The sequence below is a fragment of the Gadus macrocephalus genome, chromosome 16 (assembly GCF_031168955.1).
Source record: "Gadus macrocephalus chromosome 16, ASM3116895v1".
NCBI classification, from domain to species: Eukaryota; Metazoa; Chordata; class Actinopteri; order Gadiformes; family Gadidae; genus Gadus; species Gadus macrocephalus.
Window position 1 is genome coordinate 20,537,277 of NC_082397.1, and position 25,471 is coordinate 20,562,747.

Here is a 25,471-nt window from a genome sequence, read left to right on the forward strand (position 1 = left end):
GCACTGGACCTGTGCTCCCGGTTCCTGGAGTTCTTCCACAACAAAGTGGAGACCATTCACAACCACCTCCTCCAACACTCTCCGTCACTGTCTCACACTGACCTTCATCTTGGTGCCGACACCCTGCAGTGCGGTCTCTCCGCCTTTGCAACACTGGACGCTAACCAGGTGCACGACTTAGTGTCCCGAGCTAAGTCCTCCTCCTGCAAGCTGGACCCCATGCCCACCTTCCTGGTGAAAACCTGCCTACCTGTTATCTGCCCCTTCATAACTGACATCATCAACTGCTCGCTTGGTTCTGGTGTGGTGCCCGCAGGCTTTAAAACTGCAGCAGTCATTCCCACCCTGAAAAAGCCCGGTCTGGACCCTGACGACCCCAACAACTACCGCCCGATCTCCAACCTTCCTTTCCTAAGCAAAATCCTGGAAAGAGCAGTGGCTTCCCAGCTCCAACACCACATGGCCCACCATGAGCTTTTTGAACCCCTTCAGTCTGGCTTCAGAATTCACCATAGCACCGAAACTGCCCTCATTAAAATCACTAACGACCTCCTCACTGCCGCCGACAATGGCCTCATCTCCATTCTTATCCTCCTCGATCTCTCAGCAGCACAGTATCCCATTCCATTCTCCTCACCCGTCTTGCTGAGCTCATTGGTCTCAGTGGCTCAGCCCTTTCCTGGTTTCTGTCCTACCTCGCCAACCGCCAACAATACGTCACCTTGGACGATGCCACCTCCACCACGGCACCAGTCAACCATGGTGTTCCCCAGGGATCCGTGCTCGGCCCTTTACTATTCACCATTTACATGCTCCCCCTTGGTCAAATCATCCGTCATCATGGTCTCAGTTTCCACTGCTACGCTGATGATACCCAACTATACATCAGCACCAAACCCTCAACTCAGTTTCCACCGGCCCCACTCATCAACTGTCTGCAAGACCTAAAAATCTGGATGACCTCTAATCTACTCAAATTGAACAGCAATAAAACAGAGCTCATGGTCGTGGCCCCCAAGTCACTGCTCAGGAAGGTTGGGGATCTTCTGCTGGAAGTGGATGGCTGCCCTATCACCCCATCCCCCGTAGTCCGCAACCTGGGTGTCATCCTTGACCCCACCCTGTCATTTCAGCCTCATATCAACAACACCACAAAATCTGCATTCTTCCATCTGAGAAACATCGCAAGACTCCGACCCTCACTCTCAGACTCAGTCACTGAAACACTCATCCACTGCTTCATCTCCACCCGTCTGGACTATTGTAATTCCATCCTCACAGGTCTCCCCTCCAAAACCTTGGACCGACTGCAATATGTTCAGAACTCAGCTGCCAGGGTTTTAACTGGCACGAAGCCCTGGCAGCACATCACCCCCATCCTGATGCAACTCCACTGGTTACCTGTTAAGTCCCGGATCAAGTTTAAAATCCTCCTACTCACCTACAAGTCCCTGCATGCCCTGGCCCCCCGTTACCTCTCTGACCTCCTCCATCCCTACACCCCCCTGCGGTCCCTCAGGTCCTCTGCTAAGGACCAGCTGGAAACCCCCCGCACCAGACTCAAGACCTTTGGGGACAGGGCCTTCTGAGCCTCTGCCCCCACTCTGTGGAATCTGCTCCCCCTCCATATCCGCTGTGCCACTTCAGTGGAGTCCTTCAAAAAGCTCCTGAAGGCACACCTCTTCTTAGAGGCCTATGGCCTTTAAACCTGCCCCCCCCCCCTGTGTACACCTCTTGTAAAGCGACCTTGGGTACCTTGAAAGGCGCTATATAAATTGAATTTATTATTATTATTATTATAAAGGTCGTTCACGAATCGTATGTTCGTTCAGCCTGGTTTCCGGTAGCGGTAAATCGCATCATGGAATGGACCCCATTGCACGGTTCTCAGCTGAGTCAGTCAGACTCAGTGGAGTTAGTGCTACCAGAAACTCGACTGAACGAACGAACGACTCGCGAACGACTCCTCGTGGCGAACTGAATTACGCAAACTGGGTCACGGAAACAAATGATTAAATCCACCACTAACACACACACACACACACACACACACACACACACACACACACACACACACACACACACCATTGTCATACAACATAGTCTTTAGAACATGTGGATCAATTGTAGCTCATGAGTTTGTTACACGTTTTAGTTATTTTTTATTTTTGTGAGATTCATTTATTCCGACAGCAAATCAAAACAACTAGCCTAGATTCACTGTTGTGAGGGAGGACTGTTTTTATCCAAAAAATGATGATTTTTGGTTTCATGAAAAATAAAAGTAATTTTAATGATGATAAACATAAATGGGAAAACATTTGGAATTTCCTCCCATCAGATGATGAGCCTTTCTTTTCATGGCCCCACATCTTCTTGGAGGCCTCAACATGAAACCACTGTCACTCTGCAAACAGTTTTGTGTCCGACATGTCCGACCGAAAGATGCTACCAGAAACAATCATTTGAAACGCTTTCCTAAACCAACTGTAAAATAAGGCGTACACCAACGGGTTGACAGTGGAATTCAGATACCCCAGCCACACGAGTGTGTTGAACACGGCGGGCGGTACAGAGTAGCCGATGATGGGGTCGATTATGCAACAGAGGAAAAACGGCAACCAGAAGGACAGAAACACGCCCATGATGATGGCCAGTGTTTTGGTGGCTTTCCTCTGGTGCTTGTCCACCTTGGAGGAGCTGGTGTTCTTTAGGCCTATGGTTCGCACTTGTCTCTGGGCCACCATGTAGATCTTCAGGTAGATGGCCAGCATTATGACCCCGGGGATGTAGAAGGAGAGCATAGATGAGACAGTGCTGGCCACCCCAGTCGTCAACATAACACACCCTCCTTCACAAGCCACGTTGTTATAGTAGAACTCCTCCATTCCCAAAATATTCAGCTTGAGGAAGATCATCGCAAAGCCGACTACAGACGAGACACACCATGTGACCAGGATCATGATGACTGCCGTGTGAACCGTTATCTTACGGGGGTAGAGCATAGGGTGGCACACGGCATAATAGCGGTCGATGGATATAAAGGACAGGTTCAATATAGAAGCAGTACACAGCAAGATGTCTGAGCTGTTGAAGAGCTTGCATAACATGTCCCCAAAGTACCAGCAGGTTTCAATGGACTGAATCATGCTAGGAAACATGACAAGAACCCCCAGGAGGAGGTCGGTTACGGCCAGGGAGAGGGTCAGGTAGTTGGGAGGTGTGTGGAGTTGCTTGAAGTGAGTGATCGCCACAATCACGAAGAGGTTACCCAGGACTGTGAGGATCACCGCAGACCCCAGGCCTAAGTAGAGGACGGCACGGAAAGCAACAGGGTAGACCGTCCTCACACACGAGCCATTCCCGTAGCAGAACTCCGGCTCCATCGGCCTGGGAGGAGGGGGAGTAAGCGAGTAAGGAAAAGGCAGTGGAAGGGAAGGGTGGGGGGGGATGGGGGTACCAATATGCAAAGGATCTGAGGCAAAACATACATTAGACATTTTAATCATATGTAGAAACATCATGTGTTATTGAACTGGTATACAATTCTGATCATGTTGCACATTTAATAATGATATTATTAGAGATGTGTAATTTCATCTGCCATAATAATCAATAGAGGATTTGACAGAGCTTTGCCAGTGTTTACAATAGACAACACATTCTTAGATTGGTAAATGAGGGCCTACACCTAAGCTTTTAACATTAAATTATCATGTTTATTCGTCACAATGTGGCAGGATCTCTTCATAGCCCTATCCATTCCATGCAATCATCAGTAAACTGTCACTTCTTAGTTTACACGTTAGTTTTCTTTCTATTAAAAAATAAAGACCCCTTGTACAATCTTCATGTATTTTATCAGGAAAAGCTTTCATAGGCTATACCAAATATAGTATTACCAATTATACAATGCATTTGTTTTCTCGCTTGTTCAGTGAGAAATTACCAATGGTTGACTGTTAATAATATCTTGCACATTGTATTGCATTCAGTCACAACATCATGCAGTTATCAGCTTATTCACAACAAACGTATGTACTTACACAAGTTGCTAAATATTCCTCATTCAGAGAGCAAAAAAGACATCATAACACACCCGTTAATCCATTCATCAGTGAGAAATTACCAATATTTGATAATAGTTCATCGTAAATAATGGTAATTTTTCCTGCACATCGTATTGCCTTCAGTCACGACTTCATGCTCTTATTAGCTCATTCATGCTTATTCACACTTGCTAAATGTTCCTCATTTAGGAAGCAGAAAAAGTTGTGGCAGTCAGTCAATAAACAACTAAAACATGACATAAGAACTTCATGAATTGTATTCATGTTGTAGTTGTTTATAATTAAAGGATTGTGGCATGACCTTTTTTAGTAAAAATATTACATTAATCCATAATTATATTAAAAAAACATGACTTAATACTTAAGAGGAAAAGGAACTGTATTTCAGTTCATAGAATAACTGCATTGTGACTTCTGCACTCATTTTAGTCCATGTAATATTTTGTCTCACACAAATAAATTCAGTACTTTACCTATAACCTGTCCTATTTAAGGAGCATCACTAAATAGATAGTGAAGATACTCTTATGTATCAAATACAAACTCATAGATTAAGTCGTTTAAAGTGTGATAAAGCATTATGTGGGCTTACCTCAGTCTCCTGGAGAGTTATACTCAGTGGATACTAGCAGGATGGGCTTTATATATTGTCATTTTATGATGATGACATGGTGAAAACAGTCTCTTCCCTGGACTCTGATGCAACAACAATCTCTAAGCAAAGGGCCCTGAATGGCAACATGGACAATGTTTAGGGGCAGCATGACCCTTATTTTTCTCTTCCCAACACATCCTGTCTAAATTGGTCCTCCTCATCATCATCCTCATCGTCATCCGCTTATCCGGGGTCGGGTCGCGGGGGGAGCAGCTCAAGCAGGGGGCCCCAGACTTCCCTTTCCCGGGCCACATTGACCAGCTCTGACGGGGGGATCCCGAGGCGTTCCCAGGCCAGTGTTGAGATATAATCTCTCCACCTAGTCCTGGGTCTTCCCCGAGGTCTCCTCCCCACTGGACGTGCCTGAAACACCTCCCAAGGAAGGCGCCCAGTGGGCATCCTTACCAGATGCCCGAACCACCTCAGCTGACTCCTTTCTAAGTAAAGGAGCAGCGGCTCTAATCCGAGTTCCTCACGGATGGCTGAGCTTCTCACCCTATCCCTAAGGGAGACGCCAGCCACCCTTCTGAGAAAACTCATCTCGGCCGCTTGTACCCGCGATCTCGTCCTTTCGGTCATCACCCAGCCCTCATGACCATAGGTGAGGATAGGAACGAAGATCGACCGGTAGATCGAGAGCTTTGCCTTGCGGCTCAGCTCTCTTTTCGTTACAACGGTGCGGTAAAGCGAACGCAATACCGCCCCCGCTGCTCCGATTCTCCGGCCAATCTCACGCTCCATAGTACCCTCACTCGCGAACAAGACCCCGAGGTACTTGAACTCCTTCACTTGGGCTAAGGACTCATTTCCTACCCGGAGTAAGCAATCCACCGGTTTCCTGCTAAGAGTCATGGCCTCAGATTTAGCGGTGCTGATAATAATAATAATAATAATAAATTCAATTTATATAGCGCCTTTCAAGGTACCCAAGGTCGCTTAACAAGAGGTGTACACAGGGGGGGGGGGCAGGTTAAAGGCCATAGGCCTCTAAGAAGAGGTGTGCCTTCAGGAGCTTTTTGAATGACTCCACTGAAGTGGCACAGCGGATATGGAGGGGGAGCAGATTCCACAGAGTGGGGGCAGAGGCGCAGAAGGCCCTGTCCCCAAAGGTCTTGAGTCTGGTGCGGGGGGTTTCCAGCTGGTCCTTAGCAGAGGACCTGAGGGACCGCAGGGGGGTGTAGGGATGGAGGAGGTCAGAGAGGTAACGGGGGGCCAGAGCATGCAGGGACTTGTAGGTGAGTAAGAGGATTTTAAACTTGATCCTCTTCCCAGCCGATTCACACTCGGCCGCCAGCCGATCAAGTGAGTGCTGAAGGTCACAGGCCGATGATCCAATGAGGACCACATCATCTGCAAAAAGCAGTGACGAGATCCTCAGACCACCGAACTGCAACCCCTCCCCACCACGACTACGCCTCGATATCCTGTCCATGTATATCATAAACAGTATTGGTGACAAGGCGCAGCCCTGTCTAAATTGGTACAGATATCAATTCCATCTGAGCAAAATGTGTTTCCTTGGTTTATTTAAAAACAAACAACACATGGACATTTATAACGTTAACCCTGCCAATCAGTATTATTTAAAGAACTTTGAATGTAAATGTAGGTATAGTGACTACGATGTCCATTGTTTTTCCTTTTGTAGATCACTCTTTGGCTGACTGGGTATATGCTATAGTAGATGCTTGATGTCTTGCAAAAAACGGAATGTCCAGATTTGATTAAAAATATATTATCTTCATTTATTTATGAGTCAGAATCTAATGCTGAAACAAATATTCAGAAACAAATATTCAAAGTAAAGATTATTGTTGAGAATAAAAACATAAGGCAGGTCAAGACGTGCAAGATATGCAAGACAAGCAAGGTCTAAAAAGAGTGTGCTTTTCCAGCCAGAATCGCCCCAAGACAAACACACAGACAACATTGAAAAAGTCAACTAAATGTAAACAAAATAATTGGCTCCTACAGTAGGGCCATTGAGACATATGCTTTTGATCATCAATATATTTACTCCCAGAGTTGAGGGATATTATACCAGTTGAGAACAACAGTAAAATTTAGCCACTGCAATCATCATTCACGGTTTCCACTTTTCTGAAGATTTCTGGAGGCAAAGCAAGTGGATTTCATCAATCCCTACTGCATAATTGATTTTAAATGAACATGAAGGTAGATGAAGTCCAGAAGAGCTGGTCCTTAGTTCCACGTCCGAGGCGTCCTTCAGGATATCATATCCCGGAAGGCCTCCTTCTTCAATCGGACGGCTTCCCTGACCACCGGTGTCCACCACGGTGTCCGAGGGTTACCGCCCCTTGAGGAGCCTAAGACCCTGAGGCCACAGCTAGCCACCGCAGCTTCAGCAATGGAGGCTTTGAACACCGCCCACTCCGGCTCAATGCCCCCAACCTCCACAGGAATGCCAGAAAAACTCCGCCGGAGGTGTGAGTTGAAGATACCTAGGACAGGGGCCTCCTCCAGAGGTTCCCAGTTCACCCGCACTACTCGTTTGGGCTTACCAGGTCTATCCGGAAATTTCCCCCATTCTCTGATCCAACTCACAACCAGATGGTGGTCGGTTGACAGTTCCACTCCTCACTTAACCCGAGTGTCCAAAACGTGGTAAAGAAATTTTTTTTAGAGCACAAGACCAGGGTGAAAAAGATGCATCTGATTTTAGAGATTAATTTGATGAAAGAATTTTGAGTCCAGGTCAGTCTGGTAAGGAGAAATAAGGCTAGTTCATATTTTTTTAAATAGCGCCACCTTTGCGTGCAGTACCACAATTTGGGTTTATGGGTAGAGGGGGGTATTGGTATCCAGCTAATAATAGTCTTATGTTTTTTTTTTTTTTTATATGTCATATAAGGAAAATGGGCTAACTGCTCCGACTTTATTGCCCAATATTTCTCAAATGGAACTAAATAAAACAAATTCTGTTAGATGATTTTTGTGAGGCTTGGTCTAAAGATTTTATGTGGTGATTTTTGATTATTTTTGTAGCCTGTGAATCTTTTTATCATATTTGTCTTTAATATGAAATTGTGGGAAAAGTAAAAAATGTTAGGGCATAAGACCCAGGTTTTATAGATGCATCTGATTCTAGATATCAATATTCTGAAAGAATTTTGAGTCCAGGTCAATCTAGTGAGGAGAAATAAGCCTGATTTTTTGCAATAGCGCCACCTTTGGGTTCAGTACCACAAATTTGGGTTTATGGGTAGTGGGGGTTATTGGTAACCATATGTGAAAATGTTTCCGACTTACGGTATAGGCTGCAGTATGACTTTTACAGAATTCCAGGGAAAAAAAAAACGTTACAGAAACAATAGGGGACCAAGCAGCTTCGCTGCTCGGACCGAAGCAGCGAAACAGTCCACAGGGGGGAGGGGGGGAAATCAATATGGCAAAACATTTGCGGAGGCTCAAGGATGAGAGCAATAATTTGTTTGAGTGACAAAGTGTGAAGACATTTCGGGAGGCTCAAGAAGGAGATTAATATTACGTTTGAGCAACAAAGTGTAGTCTTGTGTTGGACTCTAGATACAAAATTCACCATACTCTGTTATTGACATGTTTTCGTTCTGTGTTATAGGGACACTGTCTCTTTAAGAATCACGTGACTTCTGTGTCGATATGCTCGGTCGGTGCGATGTTTGAATTTAACGTTCTATTTCATGTAGGCTACGCCGTCTTGGCTTCGCCTTATGGGCTTGTCCCGTGCGCGTGCTTGCGCGCCTTGAAAAACTTCAACTATGCACCAATCAACGTGGGCACCGCCCACATTTCCCACGGTACCGTGTATATAAGGCGGCGCAAACCGCCGCCCATCCTCCCTTTTCTTTCAGCGATTTGTACTGATCAACGGAAAACGAAGATATGACTTCAAACCCTAAGATGACCGTGGCAGCGGCTTGGGCGATGCCACGGACCAACGGCCCTTTTCAGGGCCACTGGAAAGCGCTCCTATAAGAGCTGGCGGGCCCTTTTCAGGGCCTCAGTGCGCTTCCTGTCTCGCTTCCCTGGCGCCGGGTGATGGGCACCTGGCGTGTTTCAGGTGCCTCGCCGCGGCTGGCTTGGTTGCTCCCGCCTCCTGCGCCGCCTGCTGCGCGCTGCCTGAAGAGGGGCTCCTCTCCAGGCACTTCTTTTTCTCCCCGTCGCTGGATCTCGCTGAGGCCATCGACATCTTCAGGGCCGGAGCTCCGGACGCCCAGGACGCCGACGACGAGCACTTCGAGGTAGACGACGTCGCCTCCTTGGACGACGTCTTTCCTGGTTCTGTGTCCGAGTTCTCCCGCTTCGGGGCTTTCACCGAAGACACTGTCATCCCGAGGGAGAGACCGCGCCGGATGGCCGATCTCTTCGGCGAGATCATGGGTGAGGCGGCGGCCATCAAGGGCATCCCTATGCCAGCCCCGCCTCTCTCCCCCATTTCGGATGACAAGCAGGGCGAGCGTTTTCGCACCCTGTCTTCCTCCCGGTGGGCTACCCAGTGCCCCCTGTTCCCACCGGCTCAGCACCTTTTCACTGCTGCGGGTGGGGACCCCTCTACTCTGAAGGCCCCGGTGAGGGCCTTCACTGACTTCACCAACGTGGAAGGGTTGGCTGATACTCAGGCGAGGGGGAGCCTGGAGCCTTCCCTGGCAGCGCTTCTCTGTCCGGGCGCCGGATGGCATCCTAATGAGAAGCCGCTGCCCCCCGACCGCCTCCAGAAGCAGATTACCGGCCTGACGGACAGGGTGTTCGTCTGTGCCTCGCAATCTGTGGCGGCGGTCAACAACATCGCCCTGCTCTCCTCTGCCCTGGTCTCCTTGTCGGCTGGCAGGGAGGCTAACGGCCCGGAGGAGGCCGCAAGATGGCTGATGGTTTCACGCTTCTCCAGCGCCATCCTTCAGCTGTGCCAGACGATAGCCGTTTCGGCCAGCCGGCTTATGGCGTGGGCCAGGGCCACCATGATCCAGAGGTCCATATGGATCTCTCACACTGCGGTTCCGGAACGTGAACGGACGAGGCTGGACAAGGCCAGCCTCGTCCAGGGCCCATAAGCTCCGGATGGACTATTTGGACCCCGGTTCTCGGAGGTGCTCGCTCACCAGCAGTCCGTCTGTGAGAATCGTTCCCGGTTCGGGGCGATTCTCACGGGCTCCTCCCATAACCTCTGGTTCACCTGCTTCTAAGAAGCGGCGTCCCTTTGAGATTCGTGGGGATTCATGGGGTAATGACTGGAGACTCATTACACAAGCCCGTGGATACGGACGCTTGTACTATTTTCCTAGTTTCCCACATTATCCTCTCTACCTCCCTTCTACAGTCTGTGGAAGGTGAGGAGACGGGTCTGCGCGATGTGGTTACAGCCAGCAGACAACGCACGGTCATGAATGCTATGGCTAGACGGCTCGTTGCCAGTTCAGCGGACACGAGCGCGGCGTCTAGACAGCTCGCTGTTTGTACAGCGACTTGCTCTGTAACGTCTACCACGCTCGCTGAGCCTCCTCCCTTTCATGGGATGCCCCTCTTGGTCCACACACTTTGTGGAGGCGGTAGGGGCCGAAGAATACGGGTTATTTCTGGACAGCGTTCCTCAGCTGTCAGCTCGTCCTCTCTCCGACCGCTATGCGTGTTGGCTAGATCGGAGCGTTCTACCATCGTGGTTGGACAACACGTTGAGATGGGGTCATCCCATACAGTTCAAGCGCCGTCCCCCACCCTTTATGGGGTTGTTGGAGAACAGGCTACGGGATCCAGCGGCAAGCACGGCCCTGGCAGCAGAGGTGGCCCGTCTCTTGGAGAAGGGGGTCATCACTGTCGTTCCCCCCCTCGAGTCACACCTAGAGTTTTACTCCCGCTACTTCCTGGTTTCCAAGAAGTCAGGGGAGAAGAGACCTATTCTGGATCTTCGCGTGTTCAACAGATTTGTTGCCGCGAGGAAATTCAGAATGCTCACTATCAGAGCGCTGCTCCGATGTGTGAGAGAGGGTGAGGGTTCACATCCCTGGAACTCAAGGATGCTTACTTCCACGTTCCTGTTCGGCAGGCGCACAGGAAGTTTCTGCGTTTTGCCTTTATGGGGGTGGCGTACAAGTACCAGTGCCTGCCATCCGGCAACTCCCTGGCCCCGCGCACCTTCTCAAAGTGTTTGGAGACGGCGTTGCGTTTCCTCCGCTCCAGCTGATCCTTCCTCTTCTGGAACAGGTCAGACAGGAGAGATTGTCCCTGATTATAGTGGCTCCGGAAAACCGCTCTGCTCTGTGGTGTCCAGAGCTGGCGGTGCACTCACGGACGGCGCCGTGGCCGGTACCGTTCAGACCGGATGCGCTTTCACAGGCCCATGGGACGGTGCACCACCCGCCCGATGTATCGGGACGGTTGTTGGTCTGGCTCCTGAGAGGTTGATCCTAAAGGGCAAAGGTTTGCCTGAAGCGGTTATCAACACTATCAAGGGTGCTTGTGCACCTTCTACTTCTTCCCTCTATGCGGCGAAGTGGTGCGCTTTCTCTGATTGGTGTGAGAGGAACCACGCTGTCCCTTGAAATTCCTCTCGCCGGTTGGCGAGTTGGACTTGACTGCCAGTATTTCTCTCCCGCCGTTTTTCAAATGGAAAGCTGAGTAGAGAGGTTCCTATTGGCTTGCCGATTGGCGAGTTGGTTTTGTCTGCCAGTATGGCACTCCCGCCGTTTTTTAAATAAAAAACGGACGAGAGAAGCTCCTAATTGGAGAGTCGAACTCCGTAGCTCCGCCCCCGGTGGTAGCGGACCTAATGGTAACCGTATTACTCAGGTTTTTCCCTTCACTTTTCATGGATTCCATGAAGGACGGATTGGGGCCGGTGTCTTTGCAGACTCACTTTTCCCTCTTGATCATCGCCTTGCTTGATCTAGGAGGAATTTGTTTTTTATTAAGCTATTGTGTTTTTGCACATCCTCAGCTTTTTTGAGTCTTATGTGCCCTGGTGACTTAAGTTATTTTGACTGGGGTCCAGCAGGAATACATTGGTTGGGCTCGCTCGCAGCTTCGCCTTAGCCCATAAGGCGAAGCCTAGACGGCGTAGCCTACATTAAATGGAACGATAATTATGATATTATAACTCTAGTTATATGATTGTAGGCGTAGCCGTCTAGTTTCCCACCTGCTGTACCCTCCAAATGCTGAAAGAATAGCATGGAGGATGGGCGGCGGTTTGCGCCGCCTAATATACACGGTACCGTGGGAAATGTGGGCGGTGCCCACGTTGATTGGTGCATAGTTGAAATTTTTCAGTGCACACGAGCACGCGCACGGGACAAGCCCATAAGGCGAAACCTAGACGGCAACACCTACAATCATAGAACTAGAGTCATAATTTCATAACTATCGTTTTTACGTGTGTGTGCGCGCGTGTTTGTGTGCGCTTCCGTGAATATGTCGCTGCCTTTGTGTTGACGTGCAGTGTGTCCGCGTGCTTGTGTGTGTGCGATGTGTGTGAGTTTCCGTGTATGTACTTGCGCATGTGCTTGCTTGCGGTGTATAGGCTATATGCGTTCACGCTTGCCACATGCGCACTTGAGTAAGTGGTCCGACAGGCCTGCTATTATAGTAGTAAGATATATGTATAATATAATGTTGCTATGAAGACTGCCCAACAACCCCAGGAATTGACGTTGTAGACCTCCCTGATCACAGTGGGCAGGGGTTCAGGATATGATTTCCATATAATTATCAGAAAGTACAGTTGTGATTTTATTGAAATTCAAACAAACACAGGTTTTCAATTCATAAATTGCCAAACGTGGGTCTTCGATAGGCCTATCACGTCTGTCATTTCGACGTCGGTCGGATGAGCGACGTCGAAATAACGTTTAGCGATTTGATGTCGGGTCAGAGACCAACGTCAAAATAACTCTAATAACTAGCCCAATAATCTACCACCTGCCGACATCAAGGACCGACGTTGCACCAGCGCTGCCTGGAAGTCAACATGTTTGGTGGATCATTATAGTTAACATGACAACATGTTGATCAATCTTATTTGCTTTTTATTTAAATCAATTTGTGAAATAATCCTGACCAAGATAGCATATCTAAACGCCTATCATAGATTCAATGTTGTGAAGGAGGTATTTTTAATAAAAGTTGTGTAAATGTGATATATGTCTCAGACATATAAGGTCCAAAAGTAAATAAATGTTTAGAATGTATTGGCTTGAATTATTTGGATGTATTTTGCCTCTTATACACTCTATTCTGTTCTTTTGTTATTCTGTTCTTGCATAGGATGTCTATTGACTTTCTTGCACATTTTTGACTTTCCGATTCTTTAAGTACATCTTCACATACATTAAGCTTAATTTTGTGGTACCATACCATTGACCAACTTTTTGGTAAAAACAACAAAAAAAAACTAGTAAACATCGGTGCATTTTGTGGTTCTGTCAGGAATTCCTCATGTCATAGATTTAACCATTTATTTCATGAAATGGTCATACAATATAGCTTGACAATATGGTTCAACTCTTCTGTTGTAGGATCTAAAGCATGACATACATATGTTGGATACAGAACACCATCAGCATACTAACAGTTGACACAGGGAGCACTATACAATTCCCCATGGGTTACTGCCATCTCTCAAAGTTCTCTGTATGGATGGCATGCAAAAAAGAAATTGGACTGCGTTAGCCGTCAGCTAATAGGCAGCACATAACTACAGTGCCCCGCTAGTACCAGCAACACCCATTGGATTAAAAACAATATTTAGTGACTTTCACAGTCAGCGTACCACCATGATGAATAATAGCACAATTAATATCACTATTTTCGGAATCCATGACCAAAAATAAAGCATTTTTTAATGATGTATGAACCGATATAATCAGAAACAGTTTCTTTGATTTCGAACCATCAAATCATTCCAGCCATCATGCCTTTCTTTTCATGGCCCACAACTTCTGGGAGGCCTCAACATGAAACCACTGTCACTCTGCAAACAGTTTTGTGTCCGACATGTCAGACCAAAAGATGCGACCAGAAACAATAATTTGAAATGCTTTCCTGAACCAGCTGTAAAAGAAGGCGTACACCAATGGGTTGATGGTGGAATTCAGATACCCCAGCCACACGAATGTGTTGAACAAGGAGGGTGGAACGGAGTAGCCGATGTGGGGGTCGATAATGAAACAGAGGAAAAACGGCGCCCAAAATGACAGAAACACGCCCATGATGATGGCCAGCGTTTTGGTGGCTTTTCTCTGGTGCTTGTCCACCTTGGAGGGCCGGGTTTTCTGTAGGCCTATGGTGCGCCCTTGTCTCTGGGCCACCATGTAGATCTTCAGGTAGATGCCCAACATGATGACCCCGGGGATGTAGAAGGCGATTATGGCCGACAGTGTGCCAGACACCCCAGTCGTCAACATAACGCACCCTCCTTCACACGCCACGTTGTTATAGTAGAACTCCTCCATTCCCAATATATTCAGCTTTAGGAAGATCATCCCAAAGCCGACTACAGCAGAGACACACCATGTGACCAGGATCATGATGACTGCGGTGTGAACCGTTATCTTACAGGGGTAGATCATAGGGTGGCACACGGCATAATAGCGGTCGATGGATATAAAGGACAGGTTTAAGATGGACGCAGTACACAGCAGGATGTCAGTGCTGGTGAATAGCTTGCATAACATCTCCCCGAAGTACCAGCAGGTCTCGACAGAATAGACCATTCCGGGGAACATGACCAGCACCCCCAGCAGGAGGTCGGACACGGCCAGAGATAGGGTCAGATAGTTGGTGGGCGTGTGGAGTTGTTTGAAGTGAGCGATGGCCACGATCACCAAGAGGTTACCCAGGACTGTTAGGACCACCGCAGTCCCCAGGGTCAAGTAGAGGATGGCACGGACAGTGACAGGGTAGACCGTCCTCAGACACGAGCCGTTCCCGTAGCAGAACTCCGGCTCCATCCGCCTGGGAGTGGGGGCGAAAGGGGGGAGAGAGAGGGAGGGAGGAAAGGAGGGCGGGAGGGCGGGAGTGGAAGGGCATGGCAGAGACAGGGTTCTAGTAAATTAGGTCATACGTTTACCCGCTATCTGAAAAGACAGGGATTGAGAGATTTGGGCACCCATTTGCAAAGGACCTGAGTCAAAACATAGATTAGACATTTGAATCAGGTGCAGAAACGTGTGTTATTGAATTGGTACAAAATTCAGATGATGATAGCGCATTTAATAATAATATTATGAGAGTTACATAATTTGTCTGCCATCATAATCAATCAAGGATTTGACAGCTTTGATAGCGTTTAGAATAGACCATACATTTTAATTTTGCTGAATGCAGGCCATCATCATTTTTTATAATTTTCACCTCATGTTACTTGTTAAACTAGTCAATAATGTTTATGTTTCACAATGTTGTACAGCGGGAACTCTTCGTAGCCCAATCCATTCCATGACACAATCAATACCTAACTGTTACTTCTTACTTTACACGTTGGTTCTGTTTCCATCAGTGTTCTATAAACGCAGAGCCCATGTACAATCTTCAAGTATTTCATCAGGAGAAGCTTTCATAGACTCGAAATAATACAATGCATGTTTTTTCCATTGTTCAGTGAGAAATTACCAATGATGGATAATATCTGGCACATTGTATTGCATTCATCCAACACAGCAATAATTAGAATTTTGAAAACGCTTAAAAATTTTAAAAATATTTAAATTAAATAGTCTTAATTTGCTTATATTTTTCCTAAATAATTAGGTTCTTCATAATACAAATATTTTACAAATTGTTCAAATAGTTATGTCTCAAACAAATAAAATCAATGCTTGACCTAAAACCTGTCCTATTTAAGGAATATCACAAAGCAGTTAGTGGAGATAGATCCATATTATTCAATAAAGATTTCCATTAACCTTTTGTATCAAATATAAACTCGTAGATCAATGAGTTTAAAGTGTGAAAAAGACAAATGTGGGGATTACCTCAGCTGCAGAGGTATACTCAGTGGATACTAGCAGGATGGGCTTCATATATATCGTCATTTCAAGATGACGACAGGTTCAAAACAGTCAGCCACTGCTCTGACTGGGCCATTTCCCTGGACTCTGTGGCCAGATGCAACAACAATCTCCAAGGAAAGAGCTGTGAATGGCAACATGGACAATGTTGAGAGGCAGGATGTGTTGAGTAAGAGAGACATAAGGACCACACCTTTTTGTTGCAGTATTTTTCTTAAAGAAATATAATTTCTAAATGTTAACTTTTCATTAAAACGCTACCACAGAAGTGGTTTTAAATGAACGGTGCTTGGTAAACAAAATGATTGACCAAAATGAATTGTATTACAATCAAAACAATCTACATAACACACACAAACACACGTTTGTATCATGTATGTATAAAACACACATGTATGTTTAACTGTAGAGTTTATCAATTGTAGTTAATGAGTTAGTTAAAAAAGCAAGCTTTTTTTGGTATTTTATTTGAAATATTCCTGAGCAAGACAAAAAAAGAATATCATAGATTATATGTTGTGGGGACGATTTTTTTTGATAAAGGTTTTGTAAACTTTATGTATGCATACATCGCAGGTCGACAGCATGAACATTTTCAAATACAGTAGCCCTTTTTGTAGAAGATGATAAACAATGCTTCAGGCCTTTCACAATCAGAGTAAAAAATGCCATCAGGATAAATACTACCACAATTAATAACAGTATTATGTAACTTTCTTCAGTATTCCATGATGAAATATAAAGTAGTGATTTAAACTATGACTGACCAGATAAAATGGGATAATTCATTTGGATTTCCAACCATCTGTAAATAAGCATTCATTTTATTGGCCCCACACCTTCTGGGAGGCCTCCACATGAAACCACTGTCACTCTGCAAACAGTTTTGTGTCCGACATGTCAGACCGAAAGATCCTACCGGAAATTATTATTTGAAACGCCTTCCTGAACCAGCTGTAAAAGAAGGCATACACAAACGGATTGATGGTGGAATTCAGAAACCCCAGCCACTTTAGTGCGTCAAACATGGCAGGGGGAATGGAGTAGCCGATGAAGGGGTCGATGATGTTACAGATGAAAAATGGCATCCAGAAGGACAGAAACACGCCCATGATGAAGGCCAGTGTTTTGGTGGCTTTCCTCTGGTGCTTGTCCACCTTGGAGGAGCTGGTGTTCTGTAGGCCTATGGTGCGCACTTGTCTCTGGGCCACCATGAAGATCTTCAGGTAGATGCCCAGCATGATGACCCCGGGAAGATAGAAGGAGAACGTGGATGACACGGTGCTCGTCATCAAAGTCTGAAACAAAAAGCACCTTCCTTCACACACTACATTGTTGTCATGCATCTCAATTCCTGATATATTCAGCTTCTTGAAGAACATCCCGAACCCGACCGCAGCCGAGACACACCATGTGACCAGGATCATGACGACTGCCGTGTGAACCGTTATCTTACGGGGGTAGAGCATAGGGTGGCACACGGCATAATAGCGGTCGATGGATATAAAGGACAGGTTCAAGATGGATGCGGTGCACAGCAAGACTGCTGAACTGTTGTAGAGCTTGCAGTACATCTCCCCAAAGTACCAACAGTTCTCAACGGACTCAATCATGCCAGGGAACATGACCAGAACCCCCAGGAGGAGGTCAGTTACGGCCAGGGAGAGGGTCAGGTAGTTTGGAGGTGTGTGGAGTTGTTTGAAGTGAGCGATGGCCACGATCACGAAGAGGTTACCCAGCATCGTGAGGACCACCGCAGACCCCAGAACCACATAGAGGGCTGTGCGGACAGTGACAGGGTAGACCGTCCTCACACACGAGTCATTCCCGTAGCAGAACTCTGGCTCCATCAACCTGGGAGGGGGGGGAGGGGAAGGCATTGGAAGGGAAGGACACGGGAAAGACAAGGTTTAGGCCCTTCTTTCCACAACCTGAAAGAGACATTATGATATCACATAAGATGTTTTCATGGGTGGGGGATTATAGTCGTCATGTATTTTATCAGGAAAATCTTTCGTAGACCATGCCATAAATAAAATTCAAAATATTGTTATTCAAAATATAGATAATAATATTATTATTGTCTTTTTATCGATTGTTCAGTGAAGAATGACCACTGCTTTACTGTTAATAATATATTGGCACAGTGTTCACTCATGACAAGTTATTATCAGCTCATTCACATCCAACATATGTGCTTACACAAGTTGCTAAATATTCCTCACTCAGCGAGCATAAGTAAAAGTCATGGTACAGTCCTTGATTATAAACAACTACAACATGACATAAGGGCTTTATGAATTGTTTTTATGTTGCAGTTGGTTATAATTAAGGATTTTGGCATGACTTTTTTTGACTGGTGGACTTGTTTTACAGTCCCCGCATATTTTATTTCGTCACTTGAATTGTTTTAGCAGAAAATGTACTCATTAAAATATACTTCTCGATGTCTCATCTTTCGACTATAGGATAGGGTTCTTCAACTATCAAAAAATATTGAAATAGTTAAAAAAGAATTTCTCACACAAATAAAATCAATACATTACCCACAACCTGTCTTATTTTAAGGAACGTCACCATATATTTAGTTAAAATAGACATATTATTGAATAACCATTTCCATTAATTGTGTGTAGAATTTTTTCAATGAGAGTAAGTAGTTTAAAGACTGATAAAGCCTTATGTGGGGCTTACCTCTCTCAGATGAAGAGGCAAACTCAGTGGCTTCTTGCAGGATGTGCTTTATATATATATACATCATTCAAGATGACGACAGGGTGAAAACATCAGCCACTGGGACAATGTTGAGGGCAAGATGTGTTGAGAAAGAGAGACTTACACCTTTTTGGGGTTGAATTTACTAGATTTTTTTTAAATATCTCTTTAAATCAATAGTTATCTTTTTTTTTACCTCGCCGAAGGGAACAAGTTGCGTTGGTTTATTTTTGTTCGATGTCAAACTAAATAACAAGACAGTGTTAAAAAGAACATTGCCCATCAGTATAAGATAAAGAGCTTATGATTTAAATATAGTTTGATTTGAAATGTAGGGAAGAGTAAGACATAGACGTTTGTTGCAACTTATAATGTAAGAAAGACTCATAATGTAATAATTTCAACGTAATAAAAGTTCATAATGTAATAATCGGCTCATAATGTAATAAAATCATGGACGCATAACGTAATAAGGGCTTTGCGCATAATGTAATAATGTAATAACTTATTACATTAAGAACCTTATTGATACCGCTCATAATGTTATAACAGTTCAGAATGTAATAATAGCACATATAGTGAGAAATGTGCTGCATTATCATAATTCTTACTTCTGCCATCCCTGCTGGAGTGGAAGGAAATAGTTTCACCTGTGTCTGTCTCTCAGCAAGATCACACATTTCTGCAAACATGCTGGAGCATTAGCCAACTTAGATGCCATATACTGAACCTCGCTAAAAAAGGAAGAGAAGCCTTATTCTTTAACGCATCATCCTCCATAGGTAAAATCCATGGTATAATGGCAACAACTGCAAACACTGACAACTAATGCACTTTTGGGCAGAGGTTTGTTTTTGAGTTTGACTATGATTTGTACATAGGTTGCGCTACAGTAACCAACTCAAAAGCTGTCAGGAGAAGAGGTTTGATTAGGGAAGAAGGAGGGGGACTGTAGTTCATGTAGTTTAATGTTCCTTGCTACAATAACTAATAACTCCTGCAATGAAAACACATTTAAAATGTTACTTTTCAAAAGTGAGTGAGCACTCTTTCCTTCCATACAACCTTACGAAGACCTTCCAATAAAAACGTAGCAGTTTTTTTTTGTTGGTCTTTAATGCCAATTTAATAAAGGCTTTTAAACATTATTTTCCTACTTCTTGAAATACATGATAAAAGCAGCATAACATGTTAGTTCAAACTTATTTTATTTTAGAACTTTTGAACAATAACAAAAAAGACATTAAATTAGTCTCACAATATATACCAGCTATATACAGTATGTGAGTCTAGAACAGGCAAAGGGATGTCATAGAAAACATGAACCAGCTCAAAGGCTCTTTAAATGTAAACACAGCCTGTCAGGACACAAAAGTCCAAATAAATGTAACTAAACAATATGCCTATAAACATGATCATAAATTATAGTTGCCAACAAAAATAAATTCAAGGGGGCTCCATTTGTCAGTGGTCAGTGACTGTGCCAGTGATCACTCAAATCACTTTATTTCTTCCAATGAATGTCTTTAATATGGAACCATCCAAAGGATATATGTCGAATCACGATCCATGCTGTAATCCACCTGACATATTGGCTGAAGAGCTGCCTGATGTTGGATGCAAGGCCATTATTACGTCCAGCTGCTTTATATAACCTACAAATACTAATGCTGCAGACTTCATCCGTCACAATATTTAAACATTCCACCAAAGAATCACGTATAATTTTTTTTGATAGGAATGGCAGGGTTAGCTTTCTGAACAAGTTGGAAACTGTTGAATTGTCATATCCATCAACAGGCAATACTGGATAATGGTTGACACTACAATCAAAGGCAAATTAGGGCTAGGAATGAAGTCAGGGTCAGCAGGGAAGATATGTTTTGGCACTGTAGGACATGCAGAAGGAACAGTATCAGGGTCAGTGTAACGGACAGTGTGGAGGTCACCATGTAGGACATCATTGGGATCACCATAAGGAACATCACATGAGTCACCGTGTAGGACATCATTGGGATCACCATAAGGAACATCACATGAGTCACCATGTAGGACATCATTGGGATCACCATAAGGAACATCACATGAGTCACCATGTAGGACATCATTGGGATCACCATAAGGAACATCACATGAGTCACCATGTAGGACATCATTGGGATCACCATAAGGAACATCACATGAGTCACCATGTAGGACATCATTGGGATCACCATAAGGAACATCACATGAGTCACCATGTAGGACATCATTGGAATTTCCAGGAGGGTCATCACATGAGTCACCATGTAGTACATCACTGGAATCTCCAGGAGGGTAATTGTTGGGGTCAGAGTGATGGTCAGAGTCAGGGTTTGAATGGTGAGTCAGGGACAGCATCAGAGCCAGTATTATAAAGAAGCACCCTCTGCTTCTCTGCTCTCTGAATTCTTCGAATGAATGGTCTGACTGGTCCATCAAGACTAACTTAATGGTCCCCACAACCTTCAGCAAAATGGCCTAGAATCAGCAATGGCGGACTTTCATCGTAGTGACCATGTGGGGATACTATTGCTGTTGCATCAACTCCAAGCGTTGACACAATCATAAACTGTACATTGAATATGGTTGATGTTCTTTGTAGAGTCAAATGATCACCATATGTACCACTGTGCTGCATGCTTTGCACAGTCATGCCATTGCCCTTCCACAAAATTAGAAATATGTATTCCATTCATGGCATGTGGGTGAAGCATTTGGTCTGATACAATTTCTTGCCTTAAAGATGTTGCAGACCGAAAAATTCCAAGTGAGGCAAGTTGGTCAAGAATGGCAGCAAACTGGCAGCTGCCATCTGAATTAGGGTCTAAACGAGTCCTGGAACCTAGTGATCCAAAGGATTCTAACCTCATCCATGGGTGATGGACTGTAACAACTGTATGCGTTGATGTTTCCTGGCCTTGTGCTCAGAACGCTGCTTCTCCCGCTCCCTTGTGATACTTGTCACATCACATACTGCAAACCATTTGATATGTTGATGTCCTGGGTTGCCTAGCATTCGGAACTTGACTTTGTATTTTGACAGATCTGCATTTCTTTTGACAACTATACCTAGTATCACAGCGTATCGTTTTGAAAATCTGGGACCTGTGCTGACCCTCACCAACACTTTGTCCTGTAAGTTGTAAACTGATGGTGGTGGATCTCCCCTTGATTTAGTCATACGTTTCATGCAACGCTCCGTAGCCTTTAATGCCCTCCTTCGTATCTTCCTGCGGTTTTGCTCAAACTTACTCATGTTCTGTTCTAAGTCTTCAGGAACTGCATCACAAACTGAGCCGGGGCTAGCATCACCTGTATTGCTGGATAAGTGAAGAGTCCTGATGTTATTCTTCCGCCCATAATACACTTCAAATGGAGACATCCAGCTGAGAACCTCTTTTTTTGTCCAGATTCATAACTCTTGCATAATTTGGCATTGTGCTGCCCAGTTAACACCTCCTCGTTTGAAATTCACAAAGTCATCCATGATTTTTCGACGTAGCACCTGGTGTGTTCTCTCAACTTTACCTTGGCTCTGGGGGTGGTATGGAGAGCTCTGAATGACTTTGACCTGATATGATTCCATCAGCTTCTGGACTGCACCTTTGAATTCTTTGCCCTGATCATGCTGCAAAGTGTTGGGTGGGCCATGTTCAGTGTAGATTTCAATGAGATGTTTAGCAATCTCTTTTATCTCCAGAGGGCGTAGCCATATGTATCTGCTACACACATCAAGGATGGTTAGAATGTACCTATATCTAACGTTTCTATGCTTGACAGCCCATCTCCCCGTGTCGAGAAGGTCGATTTGATGACGCTCTTGAACTGTTTTAGCCCTGATCGGCTTGGGAATGGCTTGTTTTGAAAAGTAGCTCTGCGAAGTTGATAGCGCCTGGACCTGTCCAATACCTTTTGGACATTTTGTGTACTGATGCGGGAATACTTATCCTTTAGGTATACGTTAAGTTTTCTGGCACCACAACCCTTGGTCTCTTCAAGTCCTGTCTTCACAATGCCTTTAAAGCTTGTCTTTTTTGCCACCATTTTCCCATCGTATATCAATGTCTTGCCGTCTTCCAATAGCCCAAACAAGTGCTTATTCCTCCAGAGACAAACAAGGGCAGCGCGTTGGACCCTTGTCCTTTCTTTAACAGGAATGCAAAATTCTCCTCTCAGTGTTTTAACAATGACATCATATGTCTCATCATCCATTTCTCGACTTCCATGGCCTTGAATGTCAGTAACCAAAAGGGCCAGTGTGAATAGGACCAAGATTGTCATGCCCAGTTTCATTGTTCCTTTTCTGTGAATAAAACCAAATTCACTGAATCAGTAGACATTGAGGTGGGGTATGCAGAAACTCTTTATATTCAGCATCACTAGATTAATGTAAATATTTATTTTTAACTAATCATTTATGTACAGACATTTTTGGATGTGTACCCCTAAAAAATAATTTGATAAATTATTTTTAAATCCCCTAGCCAAGTCCCTACGGACTGAGCTATTGCCGCCCCAGCTAAAACATACAACACTATTCTAACAAACATCTTAAAAGCACCCAGTGCAACTTTATGTAAACATTCAATGAAAAATAAACATTCAATTTCTAGACTTTTTTACACGTAGTAAGTTTCAATAACTCCATACCATTACATATCGACATTCAAGGAGCAAAGATGAGACGTCGTTGTGTGGTGAGAACTGATAGAAAATCGTAAACAACAACAATCGCCGGTGGGGAGAAGCCATTTTTCCATTGACTGGAAGCCTGCTTTATTTATTGTAGGTTACAAAAAATAAAGAAAATGGCGGCATTGTTGTTGTTATCGATTTTGTATCAGTTCTCACCACACAACGACGTCTCATCTTTGCTGCTTAAATGTCGGTATGTAATGGTGTGGAGTTATTGAAACTTACTACGTGTAAAAAAGACTAGAAATTGAATGTTTATTTTTAAGCCTCGAAAGTTGCACTGGGTGCCTTTAATACACAAGAAATAGCTGCTAGCTAAAACACAAGAAATAGCTGAGTGCTAGCTAAAACTCAAGAAATAGCTGCTAGCTAAAACACAAAAAATAGCTGGTAGCTGAAACACAAAATATAGCTGCGAGCTGAAACACAAAAAATAGCTGCTAGCTTAAACATACACATTATCCTACGAACATCTTAAAAAATACCCATAATTTAAACAAATAAGGTGTAAGGCTTGGTTTAACAAAGATATTAATTGAACTTTAAAGGTCACAAATAGGGCTGCTTACCTGCAAAAGTCACAGTAGATGTGAGCACGGCGTTCTCAAAAACCCAACTAGTAGCTCAACTGTTAGTTCACGTCAATAAAATGTGAGAGTGCAATTACTATTAAATAATACTTGGTTTCACAAATTTAGTTTACTAATGCACTGAAGCTGCTTGAGAGGTTAAATTATCATAATGCAAAACTTTACTCACTATAGGCCTATGTGCTATTATTACATTGTGACCTGTTATAACATTATGAGCGGCATCAATAAGGTTCTTAATGTAATAAGTTATTACAGTATTACATTATGCGCAAAGCCCTTATTACGTTATGCGTTCGTGATTTTATTACATTATGAGCCGATCATTACATTATGAACTTTTATTACATTATGAGCCGTTATTACATTATGATTCTTTATTACATTATAAGTTGCAAAAACGTTTTCTGATTTTCAATAGATTTACTTCCAAGATCTTATCTTTATTTTTTGTCAGTTATGTACAACATTCACATTTAGCCTTTAAGTATTTGAAGTCAACCATTATTCATGGTTTCCACTTTCCTTAAGGTCCCTGGTTTCAAGGTGCTTGAAGAGAGCAACCAAAAAACACAAAAGCTCTTGGAACAGTCGTTCAGCTTCTTCCTCAAGCTAATGGAAGGGGAATCCCCGCCAAGCTCCAACCCCCTTACCAACACCAAACCAAGGCCAGAGGTCCAATACCACAACCAAGATCCTGGTCCAACACAGAAGAAGACCTCAGACCGACACCTGTTTAAAGTCTGGTCGTGCCCAAATGGCTAAAATTCTCCAGGGATCCCACTGCATGGCCTTTTTGCTCACAGTCCGAAATGGGAGAGAGCGTCCTATTAAAAGTACATTAATGGCCCACACAAGACATAATCAGTCTGGCTTACAGACTCCCTCCACTCAAGCAAGGACCCAGAAGTTGGATTGGGAAACTTGAGGCGTTCACAACCACAAATTTTTTTGGACAAAACTGTCAAAATGACGGCCATTTTCCTGAAATTCAAATACCCAAGGAATTACCAACTGTGGACACACTGGAACACAACGGGCCCTATTTTAACGGTCGGAAACGCTAGTGAGAAGCGCCAAACGCAAGTAGCTTTGTGGGCGGTTCTATAGCGATGTTGCAATTTTACCGGCGGATATATGACTCTTGCGCCTGGCGCAAATCTAAAAAGGGTTGGTCTGAAGTAGCCTAATTACCCGTAGGTGTGGTTTGGGCGTAACGTGCAATAAACCACTGAGAGTGCCATCTCCCATCCCCTTTAAGAGCCATGAGCGCATTTGAATCTGACGAGTTGATATTTTGACAGCGCGTTTGCAGTATCCGATGAGACAGATGCATGACCACATGAATTTCAAACTTCAAATGGCTCAGTTTATGGCCAAATAATATGGCCTAATTCACACATGGAATAGCGTTTTCTTCCACAACTTCATAAATAAATTTCGGCAAAGAAAACTTAACACACGTATGATATGCGTAACTGTGGTTCTATTTAATGATATGCGCAATACATTAACAAACATTGTTTCTTACCAGCAGGGATGCACTGAATATTCGGCCACCGAAAATGTTCGGCCGAAAATGACCCAAAACATAATGTTCGGTTTCGGCCGAAGGAGTAAAAAGGCCGAACATAGTACACCTAACATTTTTATTTTTGATTAAAAAAATAAATAAAGTTGTTTCACTCATTTATTTAAAGGTACATTGTTCTTAAATTCGTGCTATAA

The 25,471-nt window shown here is 44.3% G+C and overlaps 3 protein-coding genes across 3 annotated transcripts; all 3 read right to left on the minus strand.

Moving 5' to 3' along the window:
- Window positions 1-1,969: 1,969 nt before the first annotated feature.
- LOC132473854 (trace amine-associated receptor 1-like) lies at window positions 1,970-9,103 on the minus strand. The gene is made up of 2 exons (XM_060074136.1): window positions 8,772-9,103; window positions 1,970-3,390 (listed from the first exon to the last, which is right to left on the minus strand). The coding sequence occupies exons 1-2, from the start codon at window positions 9,101-9,103 to the stop codon at window positions 2,403-2,405; spliced, it is 1,320 nt and encodes a 439-aa protein (XP_059930119.1). The 3' UTR covers window positions 1,970-2,402.
- A 4,529-nt stretch (window positions 9,104-13,632) lies between these two features.
- Window positions 13,633-14,663, minus strand: LOC132474675 (trace amine-associated receptor 1-like). The gene has a single exon (XM_060075502.1). The coding sequence runs from the start codon at window positions 14,661-14,663 to the stop codon at window positions 13,680-13,682; it is 984 nt and encodes a 327-aa protein (XP_059931485.1). The 3' UTR covers window positions 13,633-13,679.
- A 1,928-nt stretch (window positions 14,664-16,591) lies between these two features.
- LOC132474752 (trace amine-associated receptor 1-like) lies at window positions 16,592-17,660 on the minus strand. The gene has a single exon (XM_060075614.1). It carries the CDS (start codon window positions 17,600-17,602, stop codon window positions 16,592-16,594), a length of 1,011 nt encoding a protein of 336 aa, XP_059931597.1. The 5' UTR covers window positions 17,603-17,660.
- Between the last annotated feature and the right edge of the window lie 7,811 nt (window positions 17,661-25,471).

Coding starts and splice junctions, on each gene's coding strand:
- LOC132474752 (XM_060075614.1), bottom strand. CDS start 17,602: ATGCCTTCCCCTCCCCCCCCTCCCAGGTTGATGGAGCCAGAGTTCTGC.
- LOC132473854 (XM_060074136.1), bottom strand. CDS start 9,103: ATGATCTCGCCGAAGAGATCGGCCATCCGGCGCGGTCTCTCCCTCGGG. Junction 3,391..8,771: donor AGGCACCTGAAACACGCCAG/GTGCCCATCACC, acceptor CCCTCCTCCCAG/GCCGATGGAGCCGGAGTTCT.
- LOC132474675 (XM_060075502.1), bottom strand. CDS start 14,663: ATGGAGCCGGAGTTCTGCTACGGGAACGGCTCGTGTCTGAGGACGGTC.